The following is a 21,428-nucleotide window of genomic DNA, read 5'->3' as shown; positions in this document are numbered from 1 at the left end:
TCACAGGGAGAACACATACACACTCACACACACACATTCACATCTACGCACACTTTTGAGTCACCAATCCACCTACCAACGTGTGTTTTTGGACTGCGGGAGGAAACCCACGCAGACACAGGGAGAACACACCACACTCCTCTCAGACAGTCTCCCAGAGGAAACCCACGCAGACACAGGGAGAACACACCACACTCCTCTCAGACAGTCACCCGGAGGAAACCCACGCAGACACAGGGAGAACACACCACACTCCTCACAGACAGTCACCCGGAGTGGGTCTTGGATCCACAACCTCCAGTTCCCTGCAGCTGTGTGACTATAAGATTTTAATATTTATTGGTATTAGGAAAAAGCAACTGATTTGGGCTGAAATGTACTTACTTTAAATGTCTATTCTGTTCATAAAACAACATTTAGAATCTGGCTAGTAGAGTGGGACAAGACCAAGGTAGCCAATGATTTTTGCACATAAAGGGCTATGATTCAATAATAATACACTGAGTGCACAGACATGACAGTTTACATGGCAATGGAATATAGACAATAAAATAATATGCACAGCTTTATTTGGGGAAGAAGCTGAGTATTATATTATGGGCAGAAAATTAGACCCTTTATTTTTAAGAATGTTATTTGATTGGATCAGAATATGAAATTGCTGACATTTTAATGAAGTGTTGACTATTGCATTTTAATATAACAGCACATGATTTGTTACACACTGTTTAGATCCTGTAAATGATAAAAGTCCGTAAACAAGGGCTTGTGTCTTGCTCTGTACTGATCTTCATCTGGTCCTTCACATCTGGACGGTGTCTGAAGTGCTGGAACATTTCAGGTTGAGATCTTTCTTTTATCCACGTTTACAACGAAATCAACAGTTAAACCCCTTTAAACCCTGTCCCCTCCAGGGTCACGCACCAAGGATGGATCTGCCTTTGTATGCGTGTGTGTGTGCCTAAAGAAGCATGTGTCTCCGAGGCTGTAAAAATGATGATGGACCAAGGTAAGATACATCTGTGATCAATAAACCGTCGCCACCATAAAACACTTCACGATCAGTGGCTCTTCACAATTCTCTCTCTCTCTCTATTTTCTTTGTCTGTAGTTATTTATCGATCTACCTATCTATCCACCTATCCATCAGAGGCTGTTTCCCAAGCCAAATACTACTACACCGTACCATACGGCAATATACGATATGTGCTATGCTATATGGTTTAATTCTGTACAACTATTTTCCTTACATTTCTGGATGTAGCCAGGTTCAGTGTGAAAACGTTGTAGCTGCTGGGATGCAGCTTGGTTGTTTCCAGACCAACATCTGAGACAACAGTGATGGGTAGAGTGAGTTAATGTTGCCAGCAAAAATACAAACTGTAGGAAAATTAAATGTCACATTATGTTGTTAAATAAATGCTGACGTATGTGCAAGATATCAGCAGATATACACCGGCTCAGATACAGGAAAAGGCCCTTAGATTAAGCTCCCTTTAATGTCAGTGACATAGTCACACTTGTGTTATATTACAAACATTCTTTCTCTCTCGTTTTACAGGATCCGACTAGCTAATCATTAGATCACACTCGGATACATAGGGGTTCAAGGAAATGAACCAAACCCAGACATTTGTATCCACGCAATATGAGGACGTTACATTGACACATTAATTTCATGGAGACTTACCCCAACTTTATATATACTTTGGCTAACCCTGACCACTACTAGCCCAACTTTGACACTAAAACATATCTTCACATTAAATTTTAATGATTTGCGTGAGTGAAACCCGGTACACACAAACACACACACACAAACACAAACATCCCAGGGGAGCAGGTTACACATGATGCGGTGTAAAATCGAACAAAACTGACCTTCTGTCAGCAATCAAAGAAGTGGGGGGAGGGAGAGAAAGAAAGAGAGAGAGAGAGAGAGAGAGAGAGAGAGAGAGAGAGTCCCCATAAATCCACTGTACAGGGAAATATTATATGCCTCTACACACAAACACACACAAGGTAACCCAAGAGATACAGAAAAATACATATAAATGTATAATGCCATGTGTATATGTACAGACAAACAAACACTGCCATAACATTAAAAACACTTGTCTAATACAGTGTATAGGATGTGACTATGCACCAGTGAATTATATGTTTAAGTGTAATACATAGTTGGAGCTGGGAACATTTTATATATTTAATTTAGAAATATAAACTTAAATTACAAACGGGTTCTTTTTTGGGGGGGTATATATATATATATATATATATATATATATATATATATATACACACACACACCTGTATTTATGGGTGTAACTTTCATTATAAAATCCTGAGGGCAAATAATATGCATGTGTAGTGCAGTGGAACGTTTAATATTGTTGCTGTCCAAAGAAAAGCACGATCACTATTTTTATCAGTTTTTAATTTACTGCATTTGAACACAGCTGTTATCCTTCAAATCATGTGAACATTCACTGATGAATGGGCCAATAGAAATGCTCCAAAATTGACCGTTAAAATGTTTTTTTTACTTCTCCAATAAAATTATTATATTGGAGATACATCCTTTAGACGTCTAATATGTGGTGGCACTAACCCTGCCCACCTGGTTATTGTTGCTATGTCTGGAGCAGGGAATCAAGTGGAAAAAAAAGATCAGAGGTTCAGTATAAATATATTTCAGTTTGTTTTTCCCAAAGCCACTAAAAGTACTAGGCTTAGTCTCTACTTTAACTTTATGGTTTAGGCTTTTTAAACTAATTTAGAAGAAAGAAAATGCTGAGGTGCAACTCTTTAAGAGCTCCACAGAGCTTTGCTTCAATCCGTTTTTTCCCCAAGAAAGACAAAAGCTTGGTTTGGAAATGTGTTAATGTGTCTTACTGCCTTTTGTTTAGAGGTTCTAATCAATAAACCCACTTTCCGCTGGAACAGATTCCGACAAATATCTGCACAGAAACCTCAAGGAATCCGTCTGTGTGGACTTTATGAGCTGTGTTTATGGCCGGGAAGTTCCACACCGGAACACACCACATATAACAGTCATAGACAGCACAAACCGAAATGAGCATTTATTACACTACGTACAGAGCCAGAGTAAGAGAAAGTCTCATAATTCTATCTGGATTCATGATATTCTTCAAAGTTAAAAAACAATATGAGAACTATTGCCAGCTCATATGGCACTTTTAAGGTGAAAAAGGATATTTTTCTTTAAGCAGCCAACTCCAACTTTGTGTAAAAATGTGTGTCTAAAGCAAGCTAATGGGCTAATATTAGCCTTAAGGGCAGTTCCCACCTTACGGTTGACAACACACAACACAAACTCATAGCTAATATTCTGCTTTCTGTAGTTCCTTCTCTAACTTTCCCCTTCAACCTTAAATGTCCAGAGTGGATACTGCAGAACCTTCTTCCTGTCACATACCTTTATAGCAATTTGAGCTAAATCCGTTCCACTGTCTAAACGCAGCCTTAAATATTTAAAAGTGATGGGTGTCCTAAAGGGGGCGCTCAAGAGGTGAACCAACCACAATCTCTGTTCCCCGAGTTGGATTTTGAAGAATGGTCATAGTTAAAATGCAGTTATTAATACACACAGACACAAAGGGATGTGCAAACACTGAAGTTTAAAGATCAGCTCAAGCCCCACTGGAGTCTGTCTTCACAAATATGGATGTGCAAAAAGTTAGATCAGGGAAATTTCTGAACAGAAAGGTCTGTTTTGCACACTGACACTTCATACACAACTCTGCAGTCTTATACTTATGATAGTGATACAGATCACAGCCAAAATAGGACTAATATTGTAGTTTGTGGCCATCATGTGTTTGCTTATTTGCAATGGCTTTCAACAATATGGATTTTGTTTGTTGCATCATGTTGGATCATGCTGGATCTTGTCGGATTTGTTTAACACTGTTTTGATCCATGCAGATGGTGGAGCATTCATAAAGAAAGAGAACACATAACGAATTAAACTGTAAATATCTAAACCATGCCTAAATAGTGTCAGTTCTTTAAAGCTATCTGTTTAAAACTATATGGTTTAACATAACATACATTTACCTTAGCTACATTTTTAATGTGGGGTGGCGCAGCAGGTAGTGTCGCAGTCACACAGCTCCAGGGGACGATTCCCGCTCCGGGTGACTGTCTATGAGGAGTGTTCTCCCAGTGTCTGCGTGGGTTTCTTCCGGGTGACTGTCTGTGAGGAGTGTGGTGTGTTCTCCCTGTGTCTGCGTGGGTTTCCTCCGGGTGACTGTCTGTGAGGAGTGTGGTGTATTCTCTGTGGGTTTCCTCCGGGTGCTCCGGTTTCCTCCCACAATTCAAAAACCAACACACGTTGGTGGGTGGATTGGCAACTCAAAAGTGTCCGTGTGTATTGCCCTGTGAAGGACTGGCACCCCCTCCAGGGTGTATTCCCGCCTTGCACCCAATGATTCCAGGTAGGCTCTGGACCCACCGCGACCCTGACCTGGATTAGCGCTTACAGATAATGAATGAATGAACATTTTTAATGTTCCACAACTACACAACCTCTGCTGTGGGTTCTAGTAGAAACTGAGCAACTAGTGCAAAGGAAGAGATTTTAAAATCAAATATAATTCAGTAATTGATTGCCATACAATTATTCATGTAAAGGATATAAATGAACAAAAATAAAATAAAAACAATTCCTAAAACATTAAATCACATTCAAAATACATTCACCTCAAATTCAGTATTTTATCAATATTTGTGGTATAGTTAGTATTAAGTGTTTACAATATCTCTAATAAAAATATTAGTCTCAAATGTTTTTCTCTGATTCAAAATTTTCACTTGCTATGTGAATTTATTTTAATTTCTATAGTTTTTTGCTGCAAGTTTCCCAATATTTTAAGAATACAGTTATAAATGAATATGACTAAGTTTATGTTTAAACCATTACCCTCAATGAGTATTCTGGTAGATTATCAGTGTTATACCTGGATACTGTTTTTAAAATTAATATTTATAAAACATCAGACATTAAACATAAATTCAAAAAATCAATTTACCCAAAACAATATATTGATAAACAAAAGTAACAATTACAGAAATTCTAATAAACGTAGCTAGTTTCTTGAATCAAACTCAGTCCTACCATATCAGTTTGACTTCAAAACCGTTCTCTCTAAGCTCAACGGATCCACGGTCCACTCGCTCCAAAACCTCCTTCAGGCAGCAACTGTGTGTCCGTGTAAACACAGAATGCCAAACATATCTGACCTACGATAAAAAGCATCGTCTTACATAAGGATTTCAAATATCAATATTTTCACAACTTCGAACATATCTAGTAACAGCTCTACTCTAGCTGTATCGCAAAAATTATTCAAAATGGCTGACTCATTACACATATAGCGTATGTAGCCCTAGTTCCGGCCACTTGTAAACACAATATTAGAAACCTTAGCTAACTGTAAATAAATAGAAGTACTTTACTCACTCAAATCAACATTTTCATGAGTCAAATATGTGTAGATTAATGTCCAAGACTTGCTTGACTTTGACAGAAAATATGTTTTTAGATAAAAACGCTTTTAAGTAGGTGCCAATACTGCTAAGATTATTAGCGCCCCCTAATTTAGGCCACCTCCCCTGCTTGTGACAGTCAAACGAGACAGTTGCTACCACATTCAGTGGTTTCGAGAGGTTCACAATGAGATTACGTTTGTCCTGTGTTGGTATCCGTACCCTACGTGTACGGATTAAAATGGCGGTAGATTTTCCCCTCAGAGAAAAGGAAGCTAACCGCTAAGCTAACCTTTACACTGAGGGAAATATCTGTCGCGAAATTGAAATGTGTTGTGTTCCACATGCAGTTTTGCACACAAATAATTACAACACTGTTAGAGATAATTAAATATTGTTTAGATATGTGATTTCTTGCAAGACTGATGTTTAAATGCCCTACTAAGTCTTGAACTTACGTTTTATTGTTTTACCCAATGCGATTGGCGAAGAGAGAGAGAGAGCGGAACTACACCATATACGGCAGTGGCCGGAATTAGGGGAAAGACTGATAGCTAGCATAAGCAATTCCGGTTTTAACACAAGAAACATTCACAACTCAACCACATTTTCTTGTAACAGGGAAAAAAAAAAAGAATTCTAAAACCCATTTCGAAACTTTAAGATGAAATATCTTACATTTATCTTTGTATATTAAGGTTTGGGCTTGTAACATGTAGGTTTTAATCATTAGGACTCTTGTAAAACTCACCTAACCCCATTTTATAAATTTTCCCTCGCAATACGGTATCCGTATAGACAACTGGAGATGAAAAAAATAGGTATCTGTCTACACTAGCTCCATACTAAGATTATTCGCTAATATATTCTATTTCTGTTCGGTATGTTCTGGCTTCTTGTCTCAGCGGTGCCTACGTGCCCAAAGGCGGGGTTATGTTAATATAGTAATTAACCCATTACTCCTCATATCGCATCGTTCTCTTAAAGGGACAGTAACATGTTTTTATCTCTAGGTTAAAGTAACCACGGGCTTATCTTCTGTAACTGGACTTGTCTGTAAAAAGCAGACAAGGCTCAAACAAATCTGAAACGACTATTAATTTGTGACTGAAAAATCAACAGGTTTTAAACCGCTTTGTTAATCACAGGCAAAATAGCAGTGATTATTTTCAGTAATCCAACTAAGGTCTTCTTCTTTTCTAGAATCCCTTATATGGGTGTACTGCTGACTATAATCAGTAAGATTCAAGTAAACAGGTTTGTTGTCTAAGTACATGGAAGCACTTTTAAAATGTTGTTGGTGATGATGGATGGTACACTACAGCTGCAGCAGATGGAGATTAGGTGAAAGAACACTGGAGTATTCCTTTAATGAAATATCCAGCTCAAATTAAGTGATTATGGGAAATCGGCTGGTTGGTGTAATTTCATGACGTCCCATGAGTGTGGCAAAGTGACCACAGCTGCATGTCCACTCTAGAGAGAGAGAGGGAGAGAGAGAGAGAGGTGTAAAATCTGATAGATTGTGAAACCTGCTGAATAAAAAGCCTGGTCCCTGACTCTCCAGAAATGTTATGTGCTCTGAAATCATAGCTGAAGGCCTGAGGGGCAGGAATCCAAGATGAAAGCTCAGAGACACCATGACTACCTTAGATCATTTCACACCAGACGTACCCCATTTTATTTTTGCCATCCGTCGTCTATGTGTAACACTCGGTTGGCATCTGAAGCACCTCTAGATTTTACATCCAGAGAATTTTGGACTATATATATATATATATATATATATATACACACACACACACACACACCTTAAAAAGAGAAAGTTAATCTATTTTAAGTGTCAATTTTGTGCACACCGTTTGTATAATCTTTATAGAAAAGCATGAAACTCTGTCACTAATGAGTCTAATGTCACCATGCCTGATGCTTTGGGTTTTGAAGCAGTGGAACTGTGTTTGAGCTCCATTCAATAGCTTTGACACAAGCTGTAGTGAGGACAATCATTTTACGTTAGCACCTGCTGTTTGTGGTTAAATTTAGTCAAATCCTCGCAGTAATCTTCCAACATCTAGAAGTAAAAACTTCCTAGAAGAATAAAGGCTGTTGGGGCAGAAAAGTGGGGCAAAATCTTGATTAATAAAGGCATATTTCCCACCAAACGCTGAATGTCATATAGACATTGGACTTGGGCTAAATCAGGTCAGTCCAACATGGCCTTTATTAAGCACAAAAAACAGTGAATATTTGGGTTGTTTTTGGTCTGATTTGATCCAAATTTAGCACAAAATACTTGTTCTGACCACAAATCACTTGTTACCAAATTTTATAAACATCTATTCACCTTTCACTTTTCTAACTAACTTCAACTTTGTTTAGAGAGCTGGACAATAGCTGAAAGCATGGAAAGAGATGAGGATATTGTCATATTCCTGCTCCATAGTTCAGTGAAACTGACATATTTGTGCTGTTACTCTTATTTTACTTAAGGGGGAATTGACTCCAAATTCTGGAGGCCGCTAACTGCTTGAGAGTAAACGCATACAGTCGTATAAATGCTACAAAACTAAACAACTCAAATGAGTTTCTGTGGTAAATCAAACAGTGGATAAAAACACAGACAGGTTCAACTTCAAGCACAAACAAGCTACAGTATATTTCTTTTTCAAACATACCATTCCACCTTAAAAGATGCACCAAGGTACATTACTGATATATTTAAATGAGCTCTGTTGCTGTAAGTGTAATGAATGTGTGGATAGAAACTGCTGTAGAGTGGCTAGAGCTACGCTGCTGTGATCATTTCGAACATAACAACCATCCTGAATCCAGGCTGTTAATGCATCTTAGATTCCATATACACATATGGACATCTGAAACTCTGATATTAACAGTGTTTACACAGTATATCGCTCTTGCTTTCCATAATAAAAGCACTGCATTTGGATGCTCCAGATGGTCAGTCCGAGGCGTGAGGGTTTTTCCTGACGATGTTAATTGCAAATAACAAAATGCAAGACAAATGAAAGCAGATGGGAAAAATCAATTAAGACTTTAATTTTTCTTTTTTCATAGTTACAAACAGGAACTGCTGTCAGATTTTGATCATTTACTCAATAAATATACTGATAAATAAACAGATTTTAGGGTGGTGGTTGCTCACTGACATGAGAAAGTAAATTTAAAGCAAAACGAACAGTAAAGGAACAGAGTTCCCCAGGTCTAGACCCCAATCCATCTTCTGTCAGCGGGCCATGAACAAAGATGCTGTGATTCTCCAGCACCTCACACCTTCGTATTTTGGACAGAGGGCTGATTATCATACACACCGTCCAGCACCAACAAAACTGAGGCCTTTATAAGTGGAATAGTGCACAGTGGCTACGTCAGTCCGCCTCTCCAGCGATTCTGCCTCACATTATGAAACAGCCGTTATAGTGAGTCCTAGTTGCCTTGATACATGAGATACTCAACATGGCCGCCCCCATTTGGGGGACACACTCTAAGGAGCATACAAAAGTTAACTCAATGTTATCTTGTCTTGGGACAATTGGTAAATATGGTTTATTTCACCTTTGAAAGTATTTATTTAATGTATTTAAATACTTTAAAGCTAGACACAATAAATTGGCCTGGACAGAACTAGCAAAATAAAAGTCCCCATGTTTGCTGGAGATGAAGAAACTGATGGAAAGTCTTTGCCTCTAAAAACTGCTCTGAAATAATTGTTCCCCTTTCATCCCATGTTTAATGCGATAAGCTGAAACAGGAGTGGATTTTGGGCTCAATGCCATCGTCCTGAGGCAGGTGTTTTCTGTCCTTTGGAGCAGTCAGAAACTACGTAAAGACATTTCACATTTCCCTTCACTTGGCATGTTTTAAAGAAGCCATTTTTGCATTTTTGAGCTGAGTTTTTTTTGATGATTGTTGGCTGAGTGCTTATAAAAAAGCCATTAAGGCCTTTTTCCGAAACCAGGATGAATTTGTGTTTTTTTGTTGTTTTTTTAATGGGGAAAATAACTGTGCTCCACATTACACTCATGGAAACAAGTGCAATCGAATACATTAGGCCCCTGATTCACAGTGAATGTAAAACTGTGTAGATAAAGGGACCCATGTGGTCATGAACTAAATTTACACATCGACTCCAGGCTGCTATCCTGAAAGAACGGTTTTCCATTTATCGACATGATTTCTTAATTTGTAGCCACAGTTTCTTACTCCTGTCCCATAACTTCATAATCACATGACTGTTTTGGGGGGAGGGGCCTCCGGTGTTTTTAAAAGTAGTTGACATGTTCTTGTGCTGATGCACACAATAAAAAATACACATTTACAAATCAGGGAAACCAAGACAGAGATGTGTAACTTATTTTACAAATTAAATTAATGAAAACAAAAGAAATTGAGAGAACAATTTGCAACTTGTGGCCTCAAATTAAGAAGCAGAGAAAATGTGTGCAGACTGCAAAACATTTCCTCAAAATAGTCCCTCCAGGGCTCCATACAATTGTGTATGAAAAAGCAGCCAGAAAAAAAGCATACACTCACAGGGAGCGCATACACTTCCCTGTGAACACACACACACACGTTTTCCTTAAGCTCCTGTCGACAAACACACTCTCTCCCAGACACCGACGCTTCGTCTGGTGCTGAGACAGAGTGTGCAGTGTACAGGAATAAAAAAAAAAAAAAGACATATATTTATTTTATACTTTACACATATTCAGTGTATATGCTCTTGCAGATGTCTCTCATACGCTCTCTCTTTCTCTCTCTCGACATTGCTTAGATAGAGAGAGAGTCTGTTTGGTCACATCAGTGGACAGAGATGGATGGATGAGTATAAAATAAAATGGATGGATGAAAGAATGAAGAAAACGGGGGGAGGAGGGGGGTCACCTCTCCAGGGAGACGGCATCTGAAAACTGGGTAATTACACATCAGGCATCCAATTACACACACATACGCACACACACTCACACACACTAACACACACACATGCCTTGAGATATTTGTCTCAGTATATGGCTGTGTGTACACCCCCGGTCAAATGAAATATTTTGTTGATATTTTTTTTTCTATAAAGTGCAACTCACAGGAGAATCCAATAGCTTTGTAGTTCCTGAATGAACAAGTTTATGCTCCACAGAGCAGGTTCCCCGGTTGTTTAGTACATTAGTACAGAATCTCTGACTCATCCAGGTCACTAGGTGTCAGTATTATATGCTGACACACATGCTTTAAAGAGGATGTGTGCTCTTGAGGGTGAGCGCACATATTTTTTACATAAAATCAACCAAACATGTCATTTGACCACAGCTGTCAGAGCAGTTTCAAACTGAATTCACCTTAAAGTGACTGCATTTATGTGTCTTTCTTCTCAACCAATCAGCCAAGCTTTTTAGACTGCTTTGTCTAGAGTTTGCTTCCTCAGTTCTAGAGGTACGAGCAGTTAGCATTGTGCTAACTGCATGTCTAAATTAGATACTGGCTGACACACACATATATATGTGTGATTAAATTTGGTGTCATCTAGACAAGTATAAAACCCATTAGCAAAGCAGGCTAATAACTTCCATTACATGTTACCAATATTAGCCTTCAGTGTAAAATTATGAAGCAAAATTTGGCTGCTAAACATAATTTAGTTTGGTCTGAGATGTTGGCTCCAGCATCCACAAAAATCCAGTGTGTTTGTGTGTGTGTGTGTGAAACCAACAGTGTAGACAGATTTGTTTTCAGGGCAGAGAATGTTCTGAGGGATTTTTTTTAATAATTTATTTCACCACTGCTCCACAATCAGGTCGAGGACCCTGTTGACGCTAAGATCAGAGTCAAGGCCGAAGTCACTCTCAAGGAAAGGGGCCGCCGGTGGAGTGAGGGGCTGGAGCCCACAGCTTAGAGATTCCAGCCAATCAGCGGCATCAAAGGCCGGGGCCACGGACCTCCGTTTCCTGGAGGCAGCCCGGAAGGGCGGGGTGCTGCACATGGGGGGAGGGAGAGGTCGAGGAAGGGCGGAGTTACAGACGCTCACAGGGGACTGGGGAAGCTCTAGCAAAAGCGAGGAGCACAGCGGAGACGCAGACAGGATGCGGTCCTCATCTTTAGAGCTGCGCTCAGTGGGAGGTTGGGGAGAAGATGAGGTCAAGACCACAATCATGTCAGAAGTCTGGACATCCAAATTGTTTGGAGCATTGTCTGGAAAACGAAGGAAATACAGCTTAAATGATGTGAAACACAGAATAGTAAATGTTGAATGCAAGAGAATGAATGAGTAAGTGAATTACAAATTAGCTCCTTGGGTTTTTTTGCAGACAGAACAGTGACAAATATAACTTCAAGGATTAAATGAGGAGTACATTTTTAGCTGTGTCCTGCAAGAATGTGAAAATTTTGGTGTCAGTGTTAAGTGCATGGAATCTAGTTAAAACATTTTTAATTTCAATGGAACATTCACTCACTCATTGATTTATTCAAATTCTGTAACCACTACGTCTAGGTGAGGGTCATTGTTGTTCAAAATCTTTGGGCACAAGGCAGGAACACACCTTGGACTGGGTGCCAGCCCATCGCAGGTCTTCACACACTGCAAACGTGTGTTTTTGGACTGTGGGAGGAGCCTAGAGCACCCAGAAGAAACCCACGCAGACACAGGGACAACACAGGCCCAAGGCAACCCAGGTAGAAAAGAATACCGGCTTTCAAGATGCCCTTGATCCAATATGGCGGCTTTCAAGATGGCGCCCATATTTCAGACAGCCTAAAAGACAGGCCCCCTCACCTATTACTTCCTGGAATATTCAGATAAAAGTGTGTCCTGCCACTTTTGATTCACCCTGTATTTGGCCCGAATGTGGCCCACATGTGGCACATTTGCAGTTCTCGAATGGCCCACATTTGACCTGGAATGACATTGTTGGCTCAGGATGAGTCTAGCTACCTCAACTCAACTACAGCTTCACTTTACGTGGGCAATATATCGACATTTGGCCGACGTCTGGCCCACACAACACAAATCTAGTCAAGCCTGGCTCATGTCATTGGGCCCACACAACACTTGCCAGTGTAACTGAGCTATAAGCGCCTATATTAAGACTCTATTCATCGAAATGTGTCTTTTATCTCAGAAGGATCAAACCCAATACCTTGAGATACGAATGGCAGTGGCATTACCTTGGATTCATGGCATGGTTTATATTTAACATTTAGCTGGATGTGAAACTCACCAGAGCAGCTGACAGGATCCTCCAAAATGTCATCTATGGACTCACTTGGGTCCATCTAATAAGAACAGAAGTATACAATTATGAGAATTCATTATTTACCATAAGCACACCCCAAACCTAAGATATCAAGGACATATCTAAGGACATTTACTCTCTAGAACAATGTTTTCTCTCCTCTAGTGTCTCTCAAACACACACACAAATACACACCTGTACTTTTTGAATGGCCTCCTGCAGGAGCTCCTCTAGGCTGCGTCCAGCAGGGGACGAGGCTTGCTCTGGGCTTGCTGTGATTTGGACGGGGAGCTCGAAATCCTGGCCAATAGAATCGCACGGCTGACAGGAGAATACCTGCTGATGCGGCAAGTGGAGATTTATCAGTTTAAGAACTATCTTCAGCATCTAAAGAGAATACTCAACATGCACTACAGGCCAAAGAATTAGTCCTTTCTGCTATTTTAGATCGCACCCACTGCTGCACACCTCCACTATGGAGCAGTGAAAGTGCAGTGGTCAAGAACCACCATTTGAAAATGCTAATTTCTGCTTATGCTAATTCTAATAGCATTTTAATAATAAGCTAAAACTGATACAGATATTTGAAACTTGTTCAAGGTTGTTTTATTTGACATTGATATATAATTTTTTTCTATTGTGCAGTTTTACAGTGAATCTTTCAGTAAAAGTCCTCACACAGAGCTGCTAATATTTTCAATTTGACTCAAACCAGCTCACACTATAGTTCATGTCCTTATTCATTCAGTCATCTATCTATATCTTCCAGAAAGTTCTAGAATATTGTATATTCACTAAATTCAGTTAATTTCACTGGAACTTATTCATATATGGCTTTCAGTTCAGCTTCTGAAATCCTAACCCACGGGAAAGCTTGTTTGCTAAATCTGTCTAGATTCTGCCGCAAGAAACACAGTAGTTTACACCAGTTGTCCTCACCTGTGTGAGCAGTATTTCCTGTCTTTCAGTATCAGCTTTCCCTTTGGATCCCGGGTCCTGTTGCAGGAAGGGATGAAGGGAACCGCCACATTGCTGAAAGAGTGCAAAATTATAAACATTTCAGCAGTTTCTGGTAAATATTGTCCAGAAAACAGAAATCCTTAAATCAGTATCATATATTATAAGAAAAGTTAACAAAAAATTCTTCATTTTATTTATGAGTGTGGGCGGGATTAACACAATAACTCCACACTGTTCACTCTCCATGATCCCATGTTTTCCACAAACGAATTTCTGTTGAAATAAGAGTCCCTTAATTTTAAGAACGATAAACTTCAATATTCAAACTGAGGTAGAATATATAAACCAATGTAAAGATACATGGACCCGGTTGGCTCAGTCCTTTCACACAAATACAACTCAATTTTACAAAATTCATATTCTAAGCAGTTTCCACCACTGATTATTCTTCACATTATGAAACCATAAATCCATTATACTGACACCCAAGGCACTATGAATTTTGAAATATGATTCTTGATTTCATGTTTGTTTTACTACAAATAGTGATTTATTCCTTCCATAATGATTTTTTGCTAGAAGCCTTTAAGTTAGGCACCTGTTTGATTTTCTCCAGAGCTTTCTCTCCTCTGGGTCTACTCCGGATCCTCTCCCTCATCTCCAACTCCACGCTCAGTTCCTCCGCTGCCTGTTCTGACCTCCAGAGGGTGCCAGAGGACAGCGGAGGTGAAGGGGCCGGCAGGTTTGGGCTGGATCCAGCAGACGAAGCCGGCGAGGTCAGATACGTGACCCCAGTAACACCTGGTTCCCCTAGAACTGTAGGCTGGACGAAAAGGTGGGAAGGACTGGAGGAAGCATCCGCACAAGAGATGCCTAAACTTGGAGGATGAGAAGGATCCAGAGTCCCCTCCATCTGGCACAGAGGGGTGGGACTCAAGAGGGGGCAAGACATCGGACACAAAGGAGTTGGGCTTAGCTGGTGGCGGGGCATCTGAAAGGGACGGAGTCTCTCTAATAGAGCGGGTTTTGTGCCAGAGACGGGGAGCCCACGCTTTCGGAGCTGCTGACGAAGTTCTGAGACCTGTGAAATACATATAAAAAACAAAATAGCTATGTCAGATAAATCTCATGATTGTCATAATCCAGTATATATCAGTGTATGACTGGGCAGCATCCTATTGAGGGTTGGAATGGAGGTACCCGTAACATTTGGCCATTCAAGTTTCTGAAATCATTCATTCATTCATTCATTATCTGTAACTCTTATCCAGTTCAGGGTCGCGGTGGGTCTAGAGTCTACCTGGAATCATTGGGCGCAAGGCAGGAATACACCCTGGAGGGGGCGCCAGTCCTTCACAGGGCAAAATACACACACACACACACACACACTTTTGAGTCGCCAATCCACCTATCAACGTGTGTTTTTGAACTGTGGGAGAAAACCAGAGCACCCGGAGGAAACCCACGCAGACACAGGGAGAACACACCAACTCCTCACAGACAGTCACCCGGAGGAAACCCACGCAGACACAGGGAGAACACACCAACTCCTCACAGACAGTCACCCGGAGGAAACCAACGCAGACACAGGGAGAACACACCACACTCCTCACAGACAGTCACCCGGAGGAAACCCACGCAGACACAGGGAGAACACACCAACTCCTCACAGACAGTCACCCGGAGGAAACCAACGCAGACACAGGGAGAACACACCACACTCCTCACAGACAGTCACCTGGAGGAAACCCACGCAGACACAGGGAGAACACACCAACTCCTCACAGACAGTCACCCAGAGGAAACCCACGCAGACACAGGGAGAACACACCACACTCCTCACAGACAGTCACCCAGAGCGGGAATCGAACCCACAACCTCCAGGCCCCTGGAGCTGTGTGACTGTGACACTATCTGCTGCGCCACCGTGCCGCCCAGTTTCTGAAATCTATTCCTATTTTTTAACGTGTAAACGAAAAGTGGGGAACTGCCAAGTCATCCAGCTTTTGTTTTCAAATGGAAAACGGGAAACAAACCATTATCTGATTTCTGAAAACAAAAAAGAAAATTGCAAATACATAAATACGGGAAAATGCTCCATCCGAAGTCTGAGTTTAGATGTGAGTCAGTAAATTAAGTACTTCAGTCCCCATCTCTACTAAATAATGTTCTGTATAAATCCAGGCAAAATAAGAACATTTGGGCTGTAGTTACTCATTCATAGCTAGTGTTAAGTGATATGTAAATAGGGTAGTGAATGAATTTAGAGACTATGTAATTTTTACCAAAGAATGCACTGGTTTATTGGTGTCTGTTAACAATTAATGTACATGGGTTGCACATTAATTCTTGTGGTGCATTTTGGGATTGTTTGGGTGCACTGAAAATTGTCCACTATGTATTTGGACACTACTACAAAATGGCAGAACCCCAAAATAGTGCACTGTATACTGAATATGGCAGTTTCGTACACAGCGTTTGTCTTACCGTTAAGTCATCGAGGTTTGGGGGAAGTAGTTCCGGTTTGTGGGTGGGGCTTGTTTCTTGGAGTGTGGGGTTTGTTGCCGGGGCAATGGGCTGAGGGCAACCTGGCACAGATCCAGAAAAGCCTACTATCTGGTTCTCACTGCTGATTGGACACACAAAAAGCATGTTGTAATCGAGTACATATTATTTTTCCGTAATATGAAAGTTAATAGAAAGTATTTCCAAGTATATTGGAGCAATTCCATTGGTCCATTTTTTATATTTTATGTTTTACTAAATACAAAAGTCAGTTGGCTGTTTCAGTCATGATACAGATATAAACCGGAGACACAAGGTTTCATTCAGAAGTTATTTGAATGTACCTGGTTGCCAAGGTGAGCTGTTGCTGCTGGTTGAGGATCTGCAGTTGTAGGAAAATCTGCTGCTGTTGGAGTTGGTGGTTGTGGGCTGGGTCAATAGGTGGAACCTGAACACTGCTGCTCTTCTGTGCACTACTGTTAGCCCCACCCCCACTCCCGACCCTTTGGTCTGGAGGGATGTACTGGTGGTACTTCAGCTTTCTCATTTTGGGCTTACATTCGCGGGTTTTCCGGGGCCGAGGGGGGCGGGAGGAAGAGAGGGAGCCCCCCAGGGCCAGGTGAGATGGTTGAGTGAGGGGCTGAGCTGTCTGAAAGATAAGGAGGAAATAGAAAATAGAAAGAAAAAATTGTAAAAATGAAGAACAAAGGCTAATGGTAAATAGCACTGTGCCATTGAAGCTTTACACGCTCAGAGGAGAACACCAAATCAGACTTTAAACCAACACATATTTGAAGTGGTTGATTGCTACAAGTGCATTATAATAGCAATGCGCTGTGGATCCCTAGATAGTTTTAAATGGAATTTGGCTTTAGGAGGCATTTCAGGTAATTTGTGCATGTGTTTACCTTTGGCAGCAGGGGTGTTGTCTGTGAGGATATAAAAACTCCTTTGGGTCTCCCAGTCATTGCTGTGGAGTTTGCCCCATTCACAGTCAGAGCCACAGACCCCAATCCATCAGCGGGAAACAGCGCTAAACTACACTGCTGCTGGGAAAAATTAACAGTGGATTAAAATGTTATTTTTAAAGTTTTCATCACTGAATAACACTGAGGCCACCAACCTCCACCTTATTAGTTTAAATGAAAGAATAAAAAAAGAGTAACCACAGTAATATGAATGAATGTTAATTAAAAACCCTGGACTTGACCTTAACTGTGAAATACCTGGATGCTGCCTGGGCTGTGGTTGACTGGCGTGGACACAGGAGACACATCACTCAGTGATTGGTCACTGCTGAGCCCAGGTGAGGAAGAGGAGAAGCCCGGGGACTGGTGGATCCCGAGTTGCTCGGGAGACGCAGAGGCGCAGGAGGAGACGTCGTCTTCGAAGACATCTGAGGGTAAAGCGAAGGAGACAGGAGCTGGGAAAAAAAAGGAGAACAAGTCTAACATCAGAGTCTGACCAAAGCCAGCATTGGGCTTAGGCTAGTTTTTCATTCATTCATTATCTCTAAGCGCTTATCCAGTTCAGGGTTGCGGTGGGTCCAGAGCCTACCTGGAATCATTGGGCGCAAGGCAGGAATACACCCTGGAGGGGACGCCAGTCCTTCACAGGGCAACACAGACACACTCACACATTCACTCACACACTCACACCTACGGACACTTTTGAGTCGCCAATCCACCTACCAACGTGTGTTTTTGGACTGTGGGAGGAAACCGGAGCACCCGGAGGAAACCCACGCAGACACAGGGAGAACACACCAACTCCTCACAGATAATCACCCGGAGGAAACCCACGCAGACACAGTGAGAACACACCAACTCCTCACAGACAGTCACCCGGAGGAAACCCACGCAGACACAGGGAGAACACACCAACTCCTCACAGACAGTCACCCGGAGGAAACCCATGCGGACACAGTGAGAACACACCAACTCCTCACAGACAGTCACCCGGTGGAAACCCACGCAGACACAGGGAGAACACACCACACTCCTCACAGACAATCACCCGGAGCAGGAATCGAACCCACAACCTCCAGGCCCCTGGAGCTGTGCAAATGCGACACTACCTGCTGCGTCACTGTGCTGCTAGGCTAGTTTTTAATATATCTTAATAAAAAAATGTAAATACATTTGTGTAACAAACTCGAATAATGTCTGCAGGTCACTTAACTCAGGGACCTTGGGATTATGTGGAGCATCCCATTGTAATGGAAATTTACTGGAGTTGTTTGTCCATACGGCTACAAGATACCTACATAAGACTTTCATAGGCCTATAAGCATCTGTAAAAGCTTATTTAGTTGACATTAGAGACTTATGAATGAACGTCTATATTTAAGTGTTACCAAATACTTTTAGATTGGAAGAATTAGGTTATAATACTCTGATTAAATTCTCCAATCACAAATATAGATTCACATTAATTATTCACTCATCTGTATGTGCATTTCCTGATTCTGGTATTAGTTTCACTCACTGTTGTCTAGGGGTACTATGTGATTGTGGAGGAGCTCTAGGCTTCCTGGTACTTTCTGAACTTTCTCAGGGGCATCCTCTGTGAGACGAGCTTTCTTCTGTCTCTGAGCCACTCTACTAGTCCTGTCTGTGGAGACAAGGAAGAACAAGTACAAATTTACGCTTAATATATAAATATAAGATGCTGAGTTGATTTTTAAGAGTAACATGTGACACACCTCTGCATATTTTAATGCAGTTACTGATTACTTGCTGGATTTAATTTATACAAAACATGTATGTACAATATATTGAACATTTTATATGTTATGTTCAATTTTCTTATATGTAAACGATTTGAAAATGAAGAAAACATCATTTGTCCAGACTTTTTCATATGACCTCGTCTGCTGTATTTATTTATATTTAAAAATGATAAATTGTTTGAAACTTAGAGGTGAAAAAATGAGTTCTGCTTTAATAAACCTTTACAACTAAAACTAACTTGCCACAATTATACTCTAGCAAATAATATTATAATATATAATAAATATCATTTATACTGTGTAATACTAGTCTTGAGTATACAACTGGGACATATGTTCAGCTCCCAGTCAATGTATCACCTTGTGCAGTTTCAGCAGCCAGACCACTAGGGGGCGACTTCAGAGTGGCACCATCCTCTGTCTGGTGCTACATCAGGAAATATCCAGTCAGATATAACATCAACACATTAAAAACGTTTTTCATATAAATAGTTATTTAAACGTTTAAATCATCAATCAATTGTGTTTACCACCAAAAAGCAGCAAACCATATTTTTTTAATTTTTTTGTAGTCCCTGAATGAACTAGATTATTTTTCACATAGCAAGTGCCACATGGGGGCAGCCATGTTTAAAATAAGTTAAGTACTAAGTGTCCTATACATCCAGGCCACCAGGTGTCAGTATAACTGTCTCATAATAAGGCCTACAATCTTGCATTGATTGTTAGCTACATTAGCTTCAAGGTTCCATTGCAAAACTAATGAAGCAATTTTCAGACACCAGATATTTTATGGCTGTTTGACTGCATTTGATACTTGGATGATTTTACATATTGTATCAAACTGATTATATATATTTTAGCTGCAATACTTCTAGAATTGTACAAATTTTGTACAAGTTTTATTCAAAAGCAAATGTGTTTCCATACCCAATACATATTAGCATAAATAGGCTAATTTTTGACCTACCCACAATTTGTGGTGTTAGCTACAAAATGTTTTCTTATATTTATACATTTCATTTTCCTTATTATTGACTATAATGGGCTTTTCAGTCTATTGTACACTAGCTAACACAGATTATAAAGGAGTTTTAGCAGTTCCCTATATTTCTTTAAGGTCATATAGACACCTTACTCACCGTTAAACCATTAGCCTCTTTATCCCCTACTTTGTCTGGGCTTGAGGCCGTCACACCTACTGACAATAAAATACAAAATTACAGATAAAGACAAACTACAGTTATCATACTTGACTTACACTGATGTAGAGTGTAAAGTCCACATTGAAATGGAGACATTGAGCATGCATTAACGGTGCTAAAGGGGCAAGATATACACATTTAGTGACCAGGAAGGCCAGTGTAAATGTGTGGTTAAGAAGTAGCTATGTGTAACCCCGATGTTTTGGTGGATATTTGTCAGCTCATCTATAATTTACACTGCTCTTTGTTTCTTGTTTTGCTCCATTGTCAGCCAGAAGATAGAGTTAGCTTTTGAGTCTTGGATCCTCTTAAGATTTCTTCCTCTATTTTTGCGGGATTTTTCCCTTGCTACTCTCGCTCTGGCTTGCTCATGGGACTTGAGATTGACTAGGATTTGAGATTAGCTGTCAAAAGTACTCTCTATATAAAATTGGATTTTAATTCAATTGACTTTATCTTCATAATACATAATAATATAAATATACTGTATAATGTAGTAGATGTTGAATACTTGAACCTGAAAATTCATAGTTACGGAATAATTTATAGTAGATTCCAATACTTGTACAGAGGGGTTATTCAAAGGTTCAGTGCAATTACTAAAAAAAATTGTAACTGCTTAAGTCGTAGTGGTTATTGAATATTTCATAGTAGTCATTATATAATTAGCCATATGATTAACAACTGAGTATAGTGGGTTAAGCAAAAAAATCTGGAAAAGGAGGGTAAAGTAGAAAACCTTGAAAACTGATCAAAGGGAAATATGTAGGCAGTGAAAAAACAGAGAGGGCTGATATAAATGTACTTATTTTTCACAGTGAAATTTGGAAAGATAATGACCAAGACACACATCAGTGAACACAGACACACACACACACTCACCAGAGTCAGCATTCAGCTCTTTCTGCTGTCTGCGGTTCTGGATCCTGAGCTGCAGAACTGTAATGAAATAATTAAAATAAACATAAGGTCTTCATTAACCTCAGTGAATTATTAGGTACAAATGCATAGCATAGCTAAAACCAATAGCAGCAGACATTTTGAAGGCTGAATTTAAGTCTCTATATTTGTCTTTGTTCAAGGTTACTACAGAACACTAAACTACTCTGCACAGTTTGAGGCAATAATAATTTAGGGATGCAGTTAGAATGATACTACTCGATATATTGTTAATTTTACAGTGTTGCAAAATTTTTACAACTGTTTAGCACTTCTGACACCAAACACATCTTGACTGATTATACACACGCAGGGGGACAACATATTTTAAAC

The 21,428-nt window shown here is 40.2% G+C and overlaps 2 protein-coding genes across 9 annotated transcripts in view; both read right to left on the bottom strand.

Annotated features, from left to right (window-relative positions):
* The window catches only part of LOC136708184 (glutamate receptor ionotropic, NMDA 2D), a 191,979-nt gene extending 185,598 nt beyond the window's left edge, over window positions 1–6,381 (bottom strand). For 7 of the 8 annotated variants that reach the window (XR_010804328.1, XR_010804333.1, XR_010804329.1 and 4 more), the window contains exons 1-2: window positions 6,263–6,381; window positions 5,141–5,265 (exon numbers count right to left, since the gene is read on the bottom strand). The gene's annotated coding sequence lies outside the window, so the exon portion shown is untranslated. Of the gene's footprint in view, window positions 1–5,140; window positions 5,275–6,262 lie in introns of those variants that run through there. The other variant, XR_010804330.1, reaches the window with a different exon arrangement.
* Window positions 6,382–10,931: 4,550 nt separating this feature from the next.
* si:dkeyp-69b9.3 (myocardin) overlaps window positions 10,932–21,428 on the bottom strand; it is a 38,023-nt gene continuing 27,526 nt past the window's right edge. The window contains exons 4-16 of the mRNA XM_066682927.1: window positions 21,039–21,095; window positions 20,094–20,152; window positions 19,312–19,378; window positions 18,708–18,833; window positions 17,447–17,643; window positions 17,129–17,269; window positions 16,565–16,869; window positions 16,203–16,344; window positions 14,314–14,796; window positions 13,695–13,787; window positions 12,951–13,094; window positions 12,741–12,795; window positions 10,932–11,712 (exon numbers count right to left, since the gene is read on the bottom strand). Coding sequence (XP_066539024.1) covers window positions 11,297–11,712; window positions 12,741–12,795; window positions 12,951–13,094; window positions 13,695–13,787; window positions 14,314–14,796; window positions 16,203–16,344; window positions 16,565–16,869; window positions 17,129–17,269; window positions 17,447–17,643; window positions 18,708–18,833; window positions 19,312–19,378; window positions 20,094–20,152; window positions 21,039–21,095 — 2,285 coding nt within the window. The 3' untranslated portion in view covers window positions 10,932–11,296. The remainder of the gene's footprint in view (window positions 11,713–12,740; window positions 12,796–12,950; window positions 13,095–13,694; window positions 13,788–14,313; window positions 14,797–16,202; window positions 16,345–16,564; window positions 16,870–17,128; window positions 17,270–17,446; window positions 17,644–18,707; window positions 18,834–19,311; window positions 19,379–20,093; window positions 20,153–21,038; window positions 21,096–21,428) is intronic.

This window comes from Hoplias malabaricus, chromosome 10, assembly GCF_029633855.1.
Source record: "Hoplias malabaricus isolate fHopMal1 chromosome 10, fHopMal1.hap1, whole genome shotgun sequence".
Classification (NCBI taxonomy): domain Eukaryota; kingdom Metazoa; phylum Chordata; class Actinopteri; order Characiformes; family Erythrinidae; genus Hoplias; species Hoplias malabaricus.
The sequence above is the reverse complement of the archived record's forward strand: the minus strand, read 5'-3'. Positions and strand labels throughout refer to the sequence as shown.